The sequence below is a fragment of the Galeopterus variegatus genome, unplaced genomic scaffold (assembly GCF_000696425.1).
Source record: "Galeopterus variegatus unplaced genomic scaffold, G_variegatus-3.0.2 Scaffold3093, whole genome shotgun sequence".
NCBI classification, from domain to species: domain Eukaryota; kingdom Metazoa; phylum Chordata; class Mammalia; order Dermoptera; family Cynocephalidae; genus Galeopterus; species Galeopterus variegatus.
This window is the reverse complement of record NW_007729204.1, coordinates 232122-251023: the sequence shown is the minus strand read 5'-3', so window position 1 is coordinate 251023 and position 18902 is coordinate 232122. Positions and strand designations below refer to the sequence as shown.

Sequence of the window (18902 nt, the reverse complement as noted above, 5' to 3'; positions counted from 1 at the left end):
ATAATAATTTATATATTTATATAATAATTTATATATCTCATACCTTCTATCAATAAATGCATCCACTTATTTCCTTTACATCCTATCGTCACACCTTTAATCCCAAAAAGCCAAAGATGGACAGGGCGACTATATAATTTACTACCCAAACTTGGTTATATTTGAATATAAGGGAATATTACAATTATACCAGGACAACAGCTATAAACTAGACAAATAGGAGTACAGTTTTACTCTAATTATGGACAGGTAGACAAAATTCTCAGAATACAGTAACAACAATAAGTTTTCTTCCTGTTTTTCAGATTTGTCTTATGCATGGATGTTCAATGATAACCCTTTATATGTCCAAGAGGACCACAGGCGGTTTATATCTCAAGAGACGGGCAACTTGTACATTGCCAAAGTGGAACCATCAGATGTGGGCAACTACACTTGTTTCATAACAAACAAGGAGGCCCAAAGAAGTGTCCACGGACCACCCACTCCATTAATGCAGCGCACCGATGGTAAGATAATGAGTTGTCTTGGCAATATACTTTGTGGCTCTTAAAGCCTGAGGAGACCTGCAGAGCTTTCTGCTTCCCTTTTGTTCAGTGGAGCCACGTCACCTACAAGTTAAATTCAATTCACAAATGTGATGAAAATCAGAAATTATCAAAAATCTAATAGCAAATTTTATAATTTACCTGCATAATCCAGTATCCATGGTTCTGGGTATACTGTGCCATCTCCTTTCTGGTATTGGCATAGCTTACCTTTTCTTTGCTTAAGGACTATTTTGTGAAAACAATGTTTGTTTGGGGGAGCTGGCGTGTGTGTATGTGTGCATGTGTGGGTGCTGCCAAATTTGTATAACCGAATTAATATGTTTTTAATGAACATATGTTGCAGCTTCTCTTTAATGCCCCCCCTTCTTTCCATATTTGCCTTTTTCTGTTTACCATTTATTTATGTGGCTGACAAAATGGGGAAAATTTCATATCCAAGGAAAGCAAAGCAAACCAACATTCATTATGAGCATTTAAAGAAGAATGAAACACAAGATTAATACTAATTATATTCCTCCAAGGAACATAATTCAGATGGGTCTCTGATGAGCTTTGTAGCTTAGTCAAGTCATAGCTGCTACAAGATTTAGAGAACTAGAAGACTAAGGAAGCCATCGAAGTGGAAAAATTCTCTAGTTGATTCTTTAATTAAATGTTCACAATGAGATGTGCAAAGATAGAAACCTGTTGGTGCATTTTATGATCAAATTCTGGACTTGAAATGAAATACCTCGGAGAATTATTCTATCCCCTGAAGAGTCTAAGAAAAGCAAGAATATGATGCTAATAATGGCTAACAGAATTATGGAACCAGCTCCATAGAGGGAGTTCTTATAACAGAGCTTTTATAATCACTAACCACCCAAATATATTTGCAAAGTTTTAATTCAGATTTTAGCAGCCATTGGATTTACTCATAAGTCCAATTTTTCCCCTTCAGTGAGTACTCTATTCATTACTGGAAATATGCAGAGATTCTACCATATTTTTTCCATTTGTTTTCTGTCTCTCTTAGTTTCTGCTTTTCCCTTTCTTAATTCCTTCTTTTTTCTATCTCCTATTTTCCCTTCAACACACTTATGGTAAAATAGATCAATAGCATTATACGTAATATTAGGAAAAAAACCTGCCTAAAGTAATATAAGATGTCAAGAAAGTAGAAAAAATAAAATCTACTGATTTAGTTGAATGAAGTAGTACTTTCTACCTTCTCAACCATAACCTCTTTGAATGTTTGTAATGATCAAGGTCTTAAAAACAAGGTATTTTTATCTTATATATATTTTGTAATTTTTATATTTTCTGCACACCAATTATCCATTTATTCTAAGAATGCATTACTCTGGCATTATGTATATAAATTTAAAATGATTAAAAATTTAAAGAATCTCGAGTTGTCACTGATTAAATTAGTCAAGTTAATAAGGCTACCCTAGGTATGTATTTTTGTTGGTTACAACTCCTTTTATAGACCATGTATTTTCATTACTTCAGACCACTCTCTTATTCTTTTTTTAGTAGCCTATAACCAAAATTCCTTATTGCAAATTTTAAAACTGTAAAAACAGACATTTTTTATAGGTGTACAACAATCATTTAGCAGCAAGACCTCATTGTACTGACATACAAATATTTATGTCTTTATCTTTATTAGTGTGATTACTTCATATGTTTTGCTGCACAAATACCGATAATTTGGATTAAGAGGTGCTGCAAAAGACTTCTTACAGTTTTAACTGAAAACTTCCTTATTCCTGAACAGATCTGGCCTCATGAGTTCCATGAGAGGAAGATAGATCTGGATATCACTGGAGAAGGATCTTTTTTGAAAACTCAGAAGCATTATAAAATCTAGGTGTATCCAGTTCTTAATTGGAAACACTAATTCTTATTAAGACCAAATAATCAGGTTTTGGTTAATGAAACATTTATTTCATAGAAAACTTCTATTCTCCAGAAATGCTGCTAGCTCTTTTGATATTTAACAGGTGTGATGGGGGAATATGAACCAAAGATTGAAGTGCGTTTTCCTGAAACTATACAAGCTGCAAAGGATTCATCTGTAAAACTGGAATGCTTTGCCCTTGGAAAGTAAGGTTTTTTTGTTTTGTTTTGTTTTTCTTTTTTTTCCTGGTTGCTTTAATTTTTTTTTTAACCCTTTTGTTATTCAAACATTGCTCTAAGGTAAATTATCAAATAGATTTCAAATGCTAGGCAATAGGGAACTTTCTGATTGGAATTCAAACACGTCTAATGCTCTGAAAATGATTGGGGCTGCAACACTGCCCTAAACCTACTGGTATTTCCTCTAGTTTGAGCACAATGAGACCCATTTAGGCAGCACCTTGGGAGGGAATGAGTGCACTTGTATGACCTGGTGACAAGTCAACCTTTGACATATCCTTCACTCGCTTCTGTCCTACATCAAGAAACACATAGCCTGGAGTGTCTCTGACCTTAATTAATCAGCAATTCTCACAAATGAAAAACCCACACTGCCTGTTTCCAAAATAAGACTAAAGTCAATAGTTGGTACTTGATAACTAGAATTAAGTCTAACCTGCGCTGATTATGGAGGAATATTGTTTTACTGAGGTAAGAGTTTATCAGGGACAGTCTTGGAATACTTGTAAGCCAGCAAAATACCTGCATTTTTGCATGGAGTATCCAGAACATTTCTTTGCCTTTTCATGATATTAAAATTTCACTTTTATGCCTCTAAATACCAGTAAACACCAGAAAAAAGAGACAAACTAGATTTGCCCTTTCCAAACTTCAGTGTGCATATGACTTCCCTAGGGACATGGTTAAATTCAGGTATTTCTTCTTTAGGTCTGGGGTGTGGTCCATTGCTAACAAGCTCCCAGGTAATAGTCATGCTTCTTGTCTACAGAGCATTCTTTGAGTAGTAAAAGACTTGACTCTGACTATGAGCTCTGAAGTCTTAACTCCAAATTCATTCTATTCCTAATGCCGTCAATACACTTATAGTGACTTAGTCTTCAAATTCTGGAAAATATCCTTAAAAGTCTCAATCTTTTTATTAGTTAAATATACTCAGCAATCCAAATGATTCTGGTTACTAAATCTTTTGGTTTCCTTTCTGCAGGTAAAATTTTTTGTATCTTTGAATTAAATTTCTCAGAAATCCGAGAAAATTTCTGAGAAACCATTATTTCTCGTGGATTTAAGATACCATATTTTTTATTTTACACACTATACAGTACTGGTCTCATGGTATTTGTATTATATAAATAGTTATTGATTGATTAAATGACTCTTAAGAAAATGACAAATGGAGGCTTTAAATCAGTTTTTATTTGTTTGCCTGCCTTTGAAAGTATGATGAACTTTCACCATTTTCAAGCTTTCTCAGAAATTAAGGTTTGCAATACAACATAAAGTGTTTGTCAGCAACATATTTTGGGAATTAGATGATTTTCTAAAAAGAAAACCAATGAAAGATAGCATCTGAAAAGAATATTAATAGCTTATTTCATCATATTTAGCACGAGGAAATATGAATTTCTGAAATAAAAAATGCTCTTAGATAATAAAAACTTTGCAAATTATTGAGGCTAGTTTTCAGGAAGCTAATGTAAATAATTTAATTTGCTAAGCCTCTATAACTAAGCATTTAAGATATTTTATAATATATGTATAATCCTCAGTCTTGCAAGGCACATCATATTTTCACTATATGTGAGAAACTGAGGCTCAGATTGGATAAGTAACATATTCAATTTCATGCTTCTAGTAAGAGGAGAAGGCGATTCAGACCTAGGCCCATCTGATTTTAAATTCTGAATTTAGCAACTTTGTAGTAAATGGTAAGGTAACTATTTCTGAAATCATTGGAAGCAGATTTATTTCCAATCTTATCAAGAGTTTTATGATTGTTAGAAAACATGCTTATAACCTCTATGAACTTCCATATTCTCATCCAAAAGGAATTATAATGATACCTACCTTGTAAGTTTGTTGTGAAGATTATAATAGATGATACATGTCAAAACATTTAGCTCTGGGCTTGGCATTTAGGCGGTAAATGTGTATTGAGTTATTCTGAATTTAAAGTGCAAGTTCCATTCTACTTTTGTATAACCAATGTTTTGAGTTTGTGGGAATGTTCAAAGTAGAAAAGTTATCTCAGAGAGTCTATAAATTCTCATCTCTCCCCGCCCCCTCCTCTTCCCTCTGCCTATTGATGACAGTGTAAGAGAGAAAGCAGCAATCAGGGTCAGTTCTGGAGTAAACAAAAGGAGCAGAAGGGGAGAGAACTTGATCAATATAGTCTTTGAATTGCTCACATATCAATTTTCTTAATTTTCTTTATTTCTATATTATTCAAACCTATAGAAAAGTTAAAAGTGTAATAAATGGACAATCACATATACTTTACCTGAATTGACCAAGTGTAAACCATTGTCATATTACCCTCTCTCCACACACACACACACACACACACACACACACACACACACACACACACACACAATTAAACATGATAAGTAATAACTTAGGCTGTATTTGGGGTGAGTGCATATTTATTCCACTCAAAATATTGCTAAAGCTCTACATCCCTTTGGCAGCCCAGATTGCTGTGAAATTGACAATGGAAAAAAAACAAAAAAAAGGCAGAGTCAGGAAATTTTGACCCTCCCACTTAGAGTTTACCATTTGGCTTCACTGTTTGGATCCTGTCAAGTGTACATGCTAAAAGAATTCATTGGAACTATGTGGAAGAAGTGGGTTAACAATCTAATCAATAAAGAGGAGCCTTGGAATATATGGGCCATATGAAGTTATTTAGAAATAAATAAAACAATCTCTCATTTTTTACTAACCCCCTGGTGGATGAAAACAATTAATACTATTAATTGGCAAAAAATTAAATTGTGCCAGGTGAAAATTAAAACATATGAAAGTACCTAAACTTCTTGATAAAATCCAAACAAACAATATTTGATTTAGGAAAATTTGAATTGGAAAAATAATAATTTTAAAAAAACTCAAAATGGAAAATCTAATGTGTATGTACAAAAAAACTTGATTGATAAATCATGTTTGCTAAATTAATACAGAAAAGAGCTGTTGCACATGAAATAATATTAAACAAGAATGGGAAAATAAAAGTTACTGAACTGCACTTCATAGAAAATTGTCAAGGAAATTGATTTAACGGAGTACACTGTATGAACTTTTATCTGACAAAATTCATCAATGTTGAGATTATGTTTATTAAATTAAGTCATTGAGATAAAATCAAAATACCTTGGGGTTAAAATGGAAAGTCCAAAGTATCCACTAACTTTGCAACAACATCTTAGAATAAGACATGGAGCCGGGGAAGCCAAACCCAGATTCACCTAGGCAGGCTGCCGCCACTGCCCTGGGCCCCACCAAGGTCCCGAGGTATGGAGCCAGGGGAAGCTGAACCCAGCCACAACCAGGTAAAGAGCACACCAAAAACACACAGGTAGCCCACCATAGCCACCTCAATGGCCATGGCTGCCGCAAAAGCGGCTAGTCTCTGTAGCCGCGGTCACAGACACCATGAGATGGTACGCCAGACTCTCGACTGCATTAACACAAGGAGATGCACCAGCAGAGACAAAAAAAAAAAAAAGAAGTCCTCTTTCTCCACAAAGCACACTCTAGAGTAATAGAAGAAGCATCTGATTTATGATAGTAGGGGAGGACTTGATCACACCTGTCTCAGTACTGGACAGATCATCTAGGCAACAAACCAACACAGGAACAGTTCATCTATCAGATGGAGAGAAAAACTCTATGGTTATTAGAGGTGGGAGGGAGCAGGGGGAGAAGAGAGGGTATGAAAAGGGGGTGGAGGGGAGGAGGGAGATTAGATAAGGGGCATAAAGAGTAAGTATGATTTCTAACAATGAACATGCTAATAAAAATAATTTTTTTAAAAAAAGTATCCACTAAGCCAAAGTGCTAGTGTTAAAATATTCTGCATAAGAAACTTAAATTTTTTATAGTTGGAGTGCATTTTTTATTTCTTCAAACGAAGAAAATGTATGTGAAAATGCTTTGTACACTTTGGAAAACATACAAATGTGAGCCACTACCAAACAGTTTTATGCATGCTTGCCAATAATTTTAAGAAAACAAATTGCATTGTATTTAAAACATTGCAAACATACTAAAAATCCTTTTTAGTTCAGTATGAATTTTGACATTTACCAAATGCTATATCGAGTCTTCTAAATTTATAAAATTAACAAACATAAAAAACAACACAGTTGCTAGAAAATTATGTATAAGCATAATTAACAATCTGAAAATAGCAAAATTAAGCTCCTTGTTTTTTAAATTATAAATCTATATTTGTAGGTTTATTGCTAAGTGTTTTTATAAACTTCACAGAATGTTTATTATAAATCATATTCTCTGATATCTCTTCATAAAAATATTGCTGTGCAGAATTTAGTTTTAGTTATTTTTTTCCAAATATGGCAACTTCTTTGTACCAATCCACCTGAATCGTCTTGTACACTTTGCAAGGTACTTAACTTCTTTATAAGATATTTCAGAAAGTCAAAACTGAGAAAAGCTAATCAGAAAAAGTAAAAGAAATCAGTTATTTTTTCTTATTACATTTGCAAACCCATTGTTAACTACTATTCATGCTATAAACTATACATATATTAAGCTAGAGTTTATATATCTTAATAGATGGGGGGGAAAATAGAGAAGAGGAAGAGGGGAAATCAATAGGCGAATAGGTGGATAGGAGAGAGAAAAAAAGGAAGATCGGCTTCAGTGCCATATCTTAATAACATTTTTTTTTTTTTTTTAGAGCCTAAGACAGTTCCTGAACTACAGATTAGTTTTCATTATACGTTTGTGCAATATACCACATATACATACTTACATAATTAGGAACTAACCCCTTTATTCCTGGGAATATCCCTTCTTTTGAAGGTGTTGATCATTTTGTTGTTTATTTATCTTGATTAGTGTTATCTAAGCTTCCTGGATCTATGGATTGGTGTCTGTCATTAATTTTGGAAAATTTTTAGCCATTGTTACTTCAGTTATTTCTGTTGTTCATTTCTGTCTTTCTTTTCTTTCTGGTATTCCTGTTAAATATCTTTTACACCATTTGTGATGTTTTTGTTTGTTTTATTGAAATATAGTTGATTGTCCATATCCATGGGGTATAGAGTTGAATGTCAATATCTGTGTACAATATGTGATGCTCACATCAGGATAATTAGCATATTCAGCATTACACAATGTAATAGTTTTTTGTGGCTCTTTACCAATTCCTTCCTTACCCTCCCCATCCCTTTACCATCTTTGGTAACATCTATTCTGTTCTCTCCTTTTAAAAGTTCAATGTATCATTGTGATGTTGTTAAACAGGAGTGGTGACAGTGGGCACCCTTGTCTTGTTCCTATTCTTAAAGCAAAAGCTGAAAGTTTTTCAATATCATCATTTAGGATGATATTGGTGGTGAGTTTGTTGTGTATGGCCTTTTATAGTGTTGAGATGCTTTCCTGCTATACCTAATTTGTTGAGAGTCTTTATCATGAAGCGATGTTAAATTTTGTCAAATGTTTTTTCTTCATCTATTAAGAAAATCATGTTTTTGTCCTTGATTTTGTTGATGTCGCATATCACATTTATTGACTTGTGTGTGTTGAACCATCCTTGTATCCCTGGGATGAATCCCACTTGATCATGGAATATAATTTCTTTGATGTGTTGCTGTATTCTACTTACTAATATCTTATTGAGGATTTTGTATCAATGTTCATCAAAGATATTGGTCTATACTTTTCTTTTTTTGTTGTATCTTTGTCTGGTTTTGGTACTACAATGATTCTGGCCTCATAGAATGAGTTTGGGAGAATGGCCTCTGTTTCAAATTTTTGGAATAGTCTGAAGCAAATTGATACTAATTCCTCTTTAAAGGTTTGGTAGAATTCAGCAGTAAAGCCATTCAGTCCTGGGCTTTTCTGTTGGGAGGCTGCTGATTACTGCTTCGGTCTCATTCCTTGTTATTGGTCTGTTCAGGTTTTCTAGTTCTTCTTGGCTCAGTCTTGGTAGTTTGTATTTGTCCAGAAATTTATCCATTGCCTCTGGGTTTTCAAATTTTTTGGTGTATAGTTGTTTATAATAGTCTCCAGTGATTCTTTGTATTTCTTTGGTATTGGTTGTCATGTTCCTTTTTCACTTCTAATTTTTGTTATTTGGGTCTTCTTTCTTCTTTTTTTAGTTAGCCTAGCTAATGGTTTGTCAATATTGTTTATCTTCTCAGAAAACCAACTTTTTATTTCATTGATCTTTTTTATCATTTTTGGGGTTTCTATTTCATTACTTCTGCTCTGATCTTATTTCTTTCAGTCTACTAATTTTGGGACTAAATTGTTCTTGTTTTTCTAGTTCTTTGAGGTGGAGCCTTAGGTTGTTTATTTGAAATCTTTCTATTCTTTTGATGTTAGTGTTTATTACAATAAACTTCCCTTTTAATACTGTTTTTTCAGTATTCCACAGGTTTTGATATGATGTGTCTTTATTTTTATGAGTTTTGAGAAATTTTTTGGTTTTCTATTTAATTTCTTCTTGGACCCATATGTCCTTCAGGAGCATGTTGTTTAATTTCCAGCACTCAACATTGGAGCACACAGATATATGAATCAAACACTATCAGACCTAAGGAAAGAAATAGACCCAAATATTAGAATATTTGGGGACCTGAACACCCCTCTCTCAACATTGGACAGATCATCTAAGCAACAAATCAACAGAGAAACATAGAATTTAAACCACACTTTAGACCAATTGGACTTGGCAGGTATCTATAGAACATTTCGTACAACAACCACAGAATACACATTCTTCTCATCAGCACATGGAACACTCTCCAGGATAGGCCACATGTTAGGTCACAATCAAGTCTCAACAAATTTTAAAAAATTGAAATCATTTCAAGTATCTTTGTAGATCACAGCAGATTAAAACTAGAAATTAATAACAAGCAAAACTCTGGAAATTTTTACACCTTTTGTAATTGCCCCACAGTTCTTGGATATTTTGTTATTTTGTTTTGTTTTGTTTTGTTTTTCCTTTTTATCTCTTTGCATTTTAGGTTTGGAAGTTCTATTGATACAGCTTCTTGCTCACTTATTGTTTTTCTTGGCCATGTTCAGTCCACTGCTGAGCCCATCATTTGTATTACATTATATTTTATTTCTAGCATTTCCTTTTGATCCTTTCTTCAAGTTTCCTTTTCTGTGCTTACATTATCCATCTGTTCTTGCATGTTGTCCACTTTTTCCATTATAGCCCACATAGATATATTAATGACAGTAATTTTAAATTACTGTGTCTGATAATAATAATAATACTATATCTGATAGTAACTAATTTAATTTTAATGTCCAAGTGTTTACCATTGAGTCTGATAATTTAAAAATCTTTGCCATCGTTGAGTCTGTTTCTGATGTTTAGAAGTGTTTTTCTGTGTTTTTTTTTAGCATGCCTTGTAAGTTTTTGTTAAAACTTTGATGACATATCAGATAAAAAGAACTGAGGTAATTGGACTTTTAGTATGAAGTTTTCTGCTTATTTGGCTAGGTGTTAGGTTGTGGTTTCTGTTTGACATAGCTGTGGTATCAGGAGCTAAAATTTCTTCTAGTGTCCTTGTTCTTGTCTCCCTTGTTGCTTTGGGTTTTCTTGGACACTACTTCTTAAATAGAGATTGAGGCTTGTGGTTATTTCCGCTGTAGTACCTGCTGTGATACAGCAGCCCTATTGATGGTAAGAAAGCCCTTGCTTGCTAATTCTATCTTCTCATTTATGAACCTATTTCTATTGACTGCTTTTTCCCTAGTCATGGTTCTTATTTTTCTGCTTGTCTGCATACCTAGTAATTTCAAATTAGATGATATACATTATAAATATTGTGTTGTTGAATGCTGGATTGTGATGTATTTATATAAAGATTGTTGGACTTTATTCTGATAGGCTGTCAAGTTACTGTAAATCTGCTTGATTTTTTTGTGGTTTATTATTAAGTTTCCTTAGAGTAGATATGGAGTAGACTTTATGGCTAGTTTACTACCAAGATGAGTCTCCCTACTAAATACTCCAAATGTTCATCAAGCCTTTCTTTTCTGGCATGGTAGAGCTCTGATGTCTTCTAGCCCTGTTTGAGCTGGAAAAATAATTTTCCTAGGCTCATGTGACACTCATATGTAGCTCTCTGGAGTCTGTTCTTTTTGTAATGTCATCTTTTTCTATACTCTGTTCTGCAATTCCAGCCACTTTAGTCTCCCCAAAGTCTGATCTATGTCTTCTTAACTCAGTGAAACAGTACTGTACTACTTATATCTCTCCTCCCTACTCTCTGATCTGGAAAGTGCCTCTAGATAGAAAACCAGGGCTACTAAAAGGTTATTTTATTTATTTCCCCTCTTTCAAGGATCGGTTTTATGCTGCAAATTGTTAAATTCCTGGAAGGAGTTATTTGCATTTTTAAATATACTTTGTACAGTTTTCTATTGTTTCCAGAGCACAGTAAGTACAGTCCCAGTTGCTCCCACATCACCAGAAGCCATGTATGGTTTCTTAAAGGTTAATTTTGAAGGAAATGTGTGAGGTTTAGAGAAAATAAGTGCACATAAGAGAACATAAGTTGCAGATCTGGGATTTAAATACACATCTTACTGATTCTGACTTCAAAGCTCATGCTCATACCACTTTGATATTTGCATCAAATTAACTTTTTAATATATGAGTTAATCCTTTATGTGCAGATGCAGTATTACCCCCAATTATGTAAATACTTTACATGAAAAAGGCTTTAAAATTTAGCAGAATGTTAACAAATACTTTATCTGGGGAATAAAATTATGGATGTATTTCCCATTTGTATTATCTGTAATTACTAATACTTCAGTAATGAGTAAGTTTTAATTTTATACATTAAAAATAACAAAGAAAAATTGAAAGATAAACTTTTAAAAATTCATGCTGTGTTTTAATGAGAAGAAATAAGTGTTACGAAGAATCAATCAGGACCAATGAGAAGCATATGCCCCAGTAATTTATATGTGATTATGGCAATGTACCCATTTCTAAAAATCTGGTATAGATGATTAGGGAGAGCTCAGAAAACATGGTTTCAGTAACAGCAACCAGCAGAGGAGGCTGCTGCAATCATGCAGGCAGAATGTAGAGAGGGTGAGGTCTAGGGAAGGCTGACTGAAGTGTTTACTCATGGAATCTAACCATCTTAAGTCACCATAGGCTCATGTGGGTATAGAATAATTAAGACAAAACTTCAATATCTGCTTGAACTTTAATTGCTTGACATTTGGGATGTGTAACTCACATTCTATGTTGGGCTTTCAGAGCTGACATGATCACAGCTTTCAACTCTTAGGTTTGTCTCATTTGCTTAACATGGCAGACTTTTAATTATCTAAACTGCAAATTAATCGTATTGTGAAATACCCTGAAGAAGCTCCTTGTATGCGTGCTATGCAAATGTAGTATGATTGACTGATAGATCTGTGTGTATCCTTTGAAGAAAGTGTGGGCCTTTGTTCTGAGTGAGAAAATGAAACTGATATCCACCATAAATCTATTCTTTTGCTTTTGTAAACAACTAAATGTATTTTCCTTTTAAAAAATCTTTATTTAGTAACTTTGCTGTTAGTACTCTGGAATGTAAATAAAATTAGTAGCAGCGTAGAATGTTCCTATGTGTTCTGGAGCCTTCACACAGAGGACTATATTTACGTCCTACATGTATACCTTTTTTTTTTTTTTTTTTTTTTTAATTTATGAAGCAAAAGATACCCAGCTTGGCTATTAATGTTAAGCTATAAATTTGAAGTCTCACCATGATATTTTTAGATGTTCCAGAATCCTCGGATGACAGAGGAGCTATTCTTTATGTTTGCTTTTCTTTTTCCACATTTGTATATCATTGCAGATTATACTGCAGAAAGGTTTCTCAGGTCACTCAGGATGACAAGAGCATTTTAAAACCAAGCTAGGTGCATTGAAATTTTTCAGGCCTTTCACAATTGCTTTTGTTTTGTTTTGTTTTTTTCTTTTTTGAAAAAATCAGATATCTTAATAATTTCCAATCTGGATTTCTAATAAGTAGTTTACTTTTTCCTCCCTCATTGAACCGATAACCTTCCTGTGCATGGTTTGCCCCATTTGCCCTAAAATGTATTTCTAATTTTTATGTTCTTGCTAATGGCTTTGCATTTTAACATGACATTACATTGATTGGCAGAAAAACAATATAGTAAACTCTACAGAATGCTAACTTCTGTTGATCATACATGCAAATCTAACTGACAAATCTTCAAGCTTAGTGTTCAGAAATTGAAAGACTTTAACCTCAACAAGCATGTACATACACACATACTCACCCTAGCAATGAGTGATTTATTCATGAATTTACCAGCATTTGAGGGCAACACAGTGTTCTGAAGGGGATAGACTTTGAATTCAAAGGGTTTATGTCCTAACTTCCCCTGAAAATAGTGGGTGACTTTGGTCAGTTTTCTTCTTGTGTATAAGGAAGGCAAAAATAGATATAACAGGATTGTTGTAAGGATTGAAAATACTATCAAACTTATCTACTAGGGTTTCTGTCCCCTAATAGGCAACCAATAAATAGTAACTATTTTATTAATCCTGGAAATTGTCAAAGCTGCTTTGGCTGAGGAGGTTAAAAAGCACGCACATGGGAGAAATAGTTTCTGTATTTTACTTCTGCACTAACATAATTCTCAGGGACTTTCCCAGAATAATGGATTTATCACTTTGAAATTCTGCATTTAATCTTTCTAAGGATTATTGACATTCTCTCACTCACTCATTTAGCAAACTGAGCACCAATTATTTATTAACTTGGCACATATGTATTGAATACTTTATTCCATCGTCAATTCTTTCATTCCTTCGTTTAGTTAGTCAGTCACTCCGTCAAAAGGGATTCTCCAAGGGACAGGCACTAGACCATGGGGAAATAAAAAAGGTTATATAAAGGCCCTGGAGAGCTTGCAGGCTAATGAAAATAGGATTGATTGTAACAATGCATGATCACGCACTTCTCTTGGGATCATCTCTTTCCTTCCAAACTTTCAATGAAGGAAGCTTCAGTGAACCTCACTTTGGAAGCTTTACTGATTATCTTTTCCCCAGGCTTCCCTTTGTTAAATTGAGATTGGAGAGGGTCACTCTCAATTCTTTTGGTACAGCTAATTTTAGGCTATTATTTAAGGGCTCCTTTGTAGCTCTGAGAAATGGGAGATTCTTTTTTCCTTTTATTCTCCTTTCGCAAATACTTTTTTTTTAATTAATTAACTTTTTTTAATAACAGTTTTGAAACACAAAAATTGAGCAGATTGAACAGAGCTCCCACAGTTTCTCCTATTATTAATATCTTATATTACTATGCTACATTTATTACAATTAATCAACTGATATGGATTATTATTAACTAAAATATTATTATTAACTAAAGTCTATGCTTTATTCAAATTTCCTTGTTTTTTAGCTAATGTCCATCCAGGGTACCACATTCCATTGTTTTCTTGTCTCCTTAGGCTCCTCTGGGCTATAACAGCACCTCAGACTTCCCTTGTTTTTGATGACCTTGATAGTTGTGAGGGGTGCTGGTCACTTTTGTTGTAGGATGCCTCTCTGTTAGAATTTCTGTAATTTTTCTCATAATCAGATTGGGCTTACAGATTTCAAGGAGGAAGAAAATGGAGGTCAAGTGCCATTTTCATCACTTCATATCAAGGTTACAAGTCTATCAAAATGATTTAGGACTGCTGATGCTGGGCTTCATCACCTGGTTGCAGTAGTTTTTACCAGGATTCTCCACTGTAAAATTATTCTTTCCTCCTCTTTCCATACTGACTCTTTGGAATGAGGTAACTACGTGCAGTCTTAATGAGTGGTGAGTTGTGCTTCACGTCCTGTGGGGTATTGAATCTACCTAATTTATTTGGAGTTCTTTTGCCTGAAAGATTTGCCACTTCCCCCCACCTCCCGTTTATTAATTTTTAATAATTTATATATCAGTTCTGACTCATGTATACTTATTTTATGCTTTAGATCATAATCCAATGCTACTTTATTTTTCTCCTGAAATTGTTTCAATTTTTGGCATGGGGAGCTCTTTCAGTTAGCTCTTGTGCTCTTTGTTATGTCCTCATCAGTGTGGGGTGTGTGCGTGTGTGTTAGCACTTGCTTATTTTCCAGCATTACAAGATGGTCCAGGTTCATCTTGTATATTTCCTACCTGGTCTTGGAACCAGTAATTTCTCCAAGGATCCCTATGGTTTTTTGTTGGTTTTTTTTTTTTTTTTTTCCCAACTAGAGAAAAGTACTAGAAACCAATAATTATCTGGTACTAGGTGTCCTCATTGTTACGGGAGTGCCATTTATTTAGGCCTTCAGATGGCAGAGCAAAAAAGTATGTGTGCTAAACTACCTATTGTATACACATACTGATGAATATTTCTATAAACAACTATCTGTATTATATTAAGTTAAACCTGCAATCTTACTGTTGTCTTCATCTCTAATCCATTATCACATGGATCCTCCTGCTCTTTTTAATTGCTTGATTGGTTAAATTCCACTCCATCAGCACTGTACTATTTTGGATTCTAACCAGTAATAAATTAGAATTTTTATTGCTCTTAATCCACACCAGCACTTGATGTGTGGGTGGTTTGGGTTTTTTTATTTTATTTTATTTTGTTTTATTTTGTTTTAACCATTCTAATCGGTGTGTAGTGGTATCTCATTGTTGTTTTAGTTTGCAATTCTCAAATGACAAAAGATGTTGAACATTTTAAATATGCTCATTTTGTTAGATGTCTTAAGATTTTTCTCTACTTTTTAATTGGGATATTTATTTTTTATTGTTGAGTCTTAAGAATTCTTTGTATATTTTGTATACAAGCATTTTGTCAGATATGTGTTTTGCAAATATTTTCTCCCAGTCTGTGGCTTTTCTTCTCATTCTCTTAAGTGTCCTTCACAGAGCACAAGTTTTTAATTTTAGTGATGTTCAGCTTACCAATTTTTTTCTTCAGTGGTTCATGCTTTTGGTGAATATCAAAATTCACCACCATGTCCGAGGTTACCTAGATTTTCTCTCTGTCATCTTCTAAAAGTTTTATAGTTTTGTATTTTACATTTTGATCTATGGTCATTGTACATTAATGTTTGTGAAAGATGGAAAAGTCTGTATGTAAATTCCTTTTATAGCATATGGATGGTCCAACTATTCCAGCATTTGTTGAAAAGACAAACTTTTCTCCATTGTATTCCTTTGCTCCTTTGCCAAACTTATGTTGACTATATTCATGTAGGTCTAATTCTGGGCTGTGTTGTGTTCCATTGTCCTGAATGTCTATTCTTTTGCCATTACCACACTGTCTTAATTACCGTAGCTTTACAGTAAGTCTTGAAGTTGGATAATGTCAGTATTCTAACTTTGTTCTTCTATAATATTGTGTTGGCAATTTTTTTTCTTGTTATATTGTTTTCTTGTCTTTCCATACAAACTCTAGAACCAGTTTGTAAAAAAAAAAAAGAAAGAAAGATGGAAATACCAACAAGTATATTATTAAGAAATAAAAAAAAAAAAGGAATCAGTTTGTCAATATACACAAAACAGCTTGCTGAGGTTTTGATTGGGATTGCATTGAATCTATTGATTAAATTGAAAGAATTGATATACTAACAATATTGAGTCTTCCTATCCTTGAACAAAGAATATTTATCCATTTATTTAGATCCTCTTTAATTGCTTTCATGAGAGTTTTATAGCTCTCTGTATACAGATTCTGTATATATTGTGTTAGAATTAAATCTAAGAATTTCAGTTTTTGGTACTAATGTTAATGATATTGTATTTTTAACTGTATTTTAATTATTTAATTCAAATTCAAATTGTACATTGCAATATAAAGGAAAGTGATTGACTTGATTATATTACCCTTGTATCTTGCAACCTTGCTATAATCACCTATTAGTTCTGGAATTATTTTTCTGTCAATTCTTTGAGAATTTTGCATTGTCATCTGTGAACAGCAACCATTTTATTTCTTCCTTTCCAAGAAATTTTATTTTTCCCTTTCCTCTATTATGGCATTAGCTAGGATTTTCAATACAAAGTTGATCATAAGTAGTGAGAGGAGACATCTTTGCCTTTTTTCCCTACCGAGGTGAAAGCAGTCAGTTTCTTATCATTAATCATGATGTTATCTCTACATTTTTTGTAGAAACTATTTGTCAAGTTGAGGAAGTTTCCCTCTATTCCTACTTTGTTGAGAGCTCTTATTTTGAATGGATATTGAATTTTGTCAGTTTTGGGGGGCACCAATTGATATGATCATGTGATTTTTCCTCTGTTGAGTAGTGTATATTATGAATTAATTTTCAAATATTGAACCAGTCTTGCATACCTGGACTAAATCCTACTTGGTTGTAAAGCATAAATAGTTTTAGACATTACTGATTTCAATTTGCTAGTAATTGTTGAGGATTTTTTCATTTATGTTGATGAGAGATGTTGGTCTATAGTTTTTGGGTTTTATTTTCTTGAAATGTCTTTATCATTTTTTGGTATCATAGTAATGCTGGCCTCACAGAATAAAGTAGAAATTGTTGTCTTTGTTTTTACTTTCTGGAAGAGATTACAGAGAACTGTTATTATTTGGTCCTTATGAACTTAGAGAATTCACCAGTGAAACTATCTGGGCCTGGTGCTTTCTGTTTTAGAAGATTATTGATTAGATAAGATTCAATTTCTTTAATAGTTATAGGTCTTTTTTTCTTCTTGTGAGAATTTTGATAATTTGTATCTTTAAAGAAATTGGCCTATTTTGTCTAATTTATCTTTTTAATGTTCATGGGATTGTCAGTGATATTAGTCACTGTGTCTTCTCTTTTTTTTTTGGTTAACCTGATTAGAGATTTATTGATTTTCTTAATCTTTTCAAAGAACCGGCTTTTGGTTTTATTGATTTCATCTGTTGGTTTCCTGTTTTTGATTACAAATAATTTTCAACTGAATTGTTTTCAAGTGAGAAATAGAACAGGTATCCAATGAAAATAGTAAGAAGGTTGAAACCAGGGGATAGACCAATGCCAAAGCCAGGGAGTGTGCAGATGGTCACTCACACCTGATGTTAAAATGCTTTCCAGAGCACTGTCATAGAGCAAAATGAGCAAGAGAACCAGAGTTCTAGAAGAAAATTTGAAATAAGAGATCTCAAAGCAGACGAGAAAACATGCAAGTAGTCTAGGAAGAATTTTGTTGATCCTCACTTAAAACAAAACAAATTACTTTGTGAAGATTTTGTTTTTGTTTTTGTTTTCTTTTTTTCTTTTTTTGGTAGTATTGCAAAAATCAGACATGTTTATTCTGAAAAAAATTTAAATATGAGCAAGCAAAAAGAAGAAAATAAAATTTGCTTTACATTTGATTCCTCCTGTAGGGATAATTTTTCTCAGTTTTTTGATATACATATATTCTCTCAGTCTTTATTTTATTTTTAATATGATTGGAATAATAATCTGCATATTCTTTTGTAAAATGATTTTTCAAATTATGAAAAATATACTATGAACATATCTGCAGGTCATTAAACAGTCTTTTGTACCCTCGTTGGTAATGACAGTGGGGTATTACAATATATATTTTCAGCCAACCTTATACTGGTGGACATTTAGTTTTCTTCTAATTTGTTTTCCTTTTTTGTTGTCATAAGTAATGACAGAATGAATATTCCTGTGGCTATATTTTGCCCATATCCATGTCAACTTCCTCAGTATATTTTTAGAAAATCAGAATTATTGGTAAAGGGAATATAAAATACTAAAGTTTCTGAAGTATCTTGCCAAATTCAATTGTAGAGGGTCCACTTTTAAAGATCAGGAACCTGTTATACAAGTGACAAGTAGGCCGCTTTTGATCTTAAAGATACATTCTGAATCTAACGTAAAACATTTCTTTCCTTTTTTTTTTTCAAAAACCATAAATTGGAATTTTACACTGCTATTTCTAAAATTAAACTAATTTAAAGGCTCTAAAAACCATCCAAGAAGAATATATATACTTCTGGAAGCAGCTCTTCCTCCTTTTCATCCCAGTCTATCACCACCTCTCTCAGGAGACCCACATTTCCTACTTTTAAGTAATTGGCAGGTGCAGGAGAGAAAGATTTCAAATTTAAGTTGGAACTGAGCTGGGGAGAAAGAATAACTTACTTATTCCCTATGTTCCAGCGAACCATGGAGTGATCTCTAAGCCATGATTT

The 18902-nt window shown here is 33.3% G+C and overlaps 1 protein-coding gene across 1 annotated transcript in view; it reads left to right on the top strand.

Moving 5' to 3' along the window:
- Nucleotides 1-303: 303 nt before the first annotated feature.
- Nucleotides 304-18902, top strand: part of CNTN6 (contactin 6) — a 105546-nt gene continuing 86947 nt past the window's right edge. The window contains exons 1-2 of the mRNA XM_008583953.1: nt 304-509; nt 2540-2642. Of these exons, the coding sequence (XP_008582175.1) occupies nt 323-509; nt 2540-2642 (290 nt within the window). The 5' untranslated portion in view covers nt 304-322. The remainder of the gene's footprint in view (nt 510-2539; nt 2643-18902) is intronic.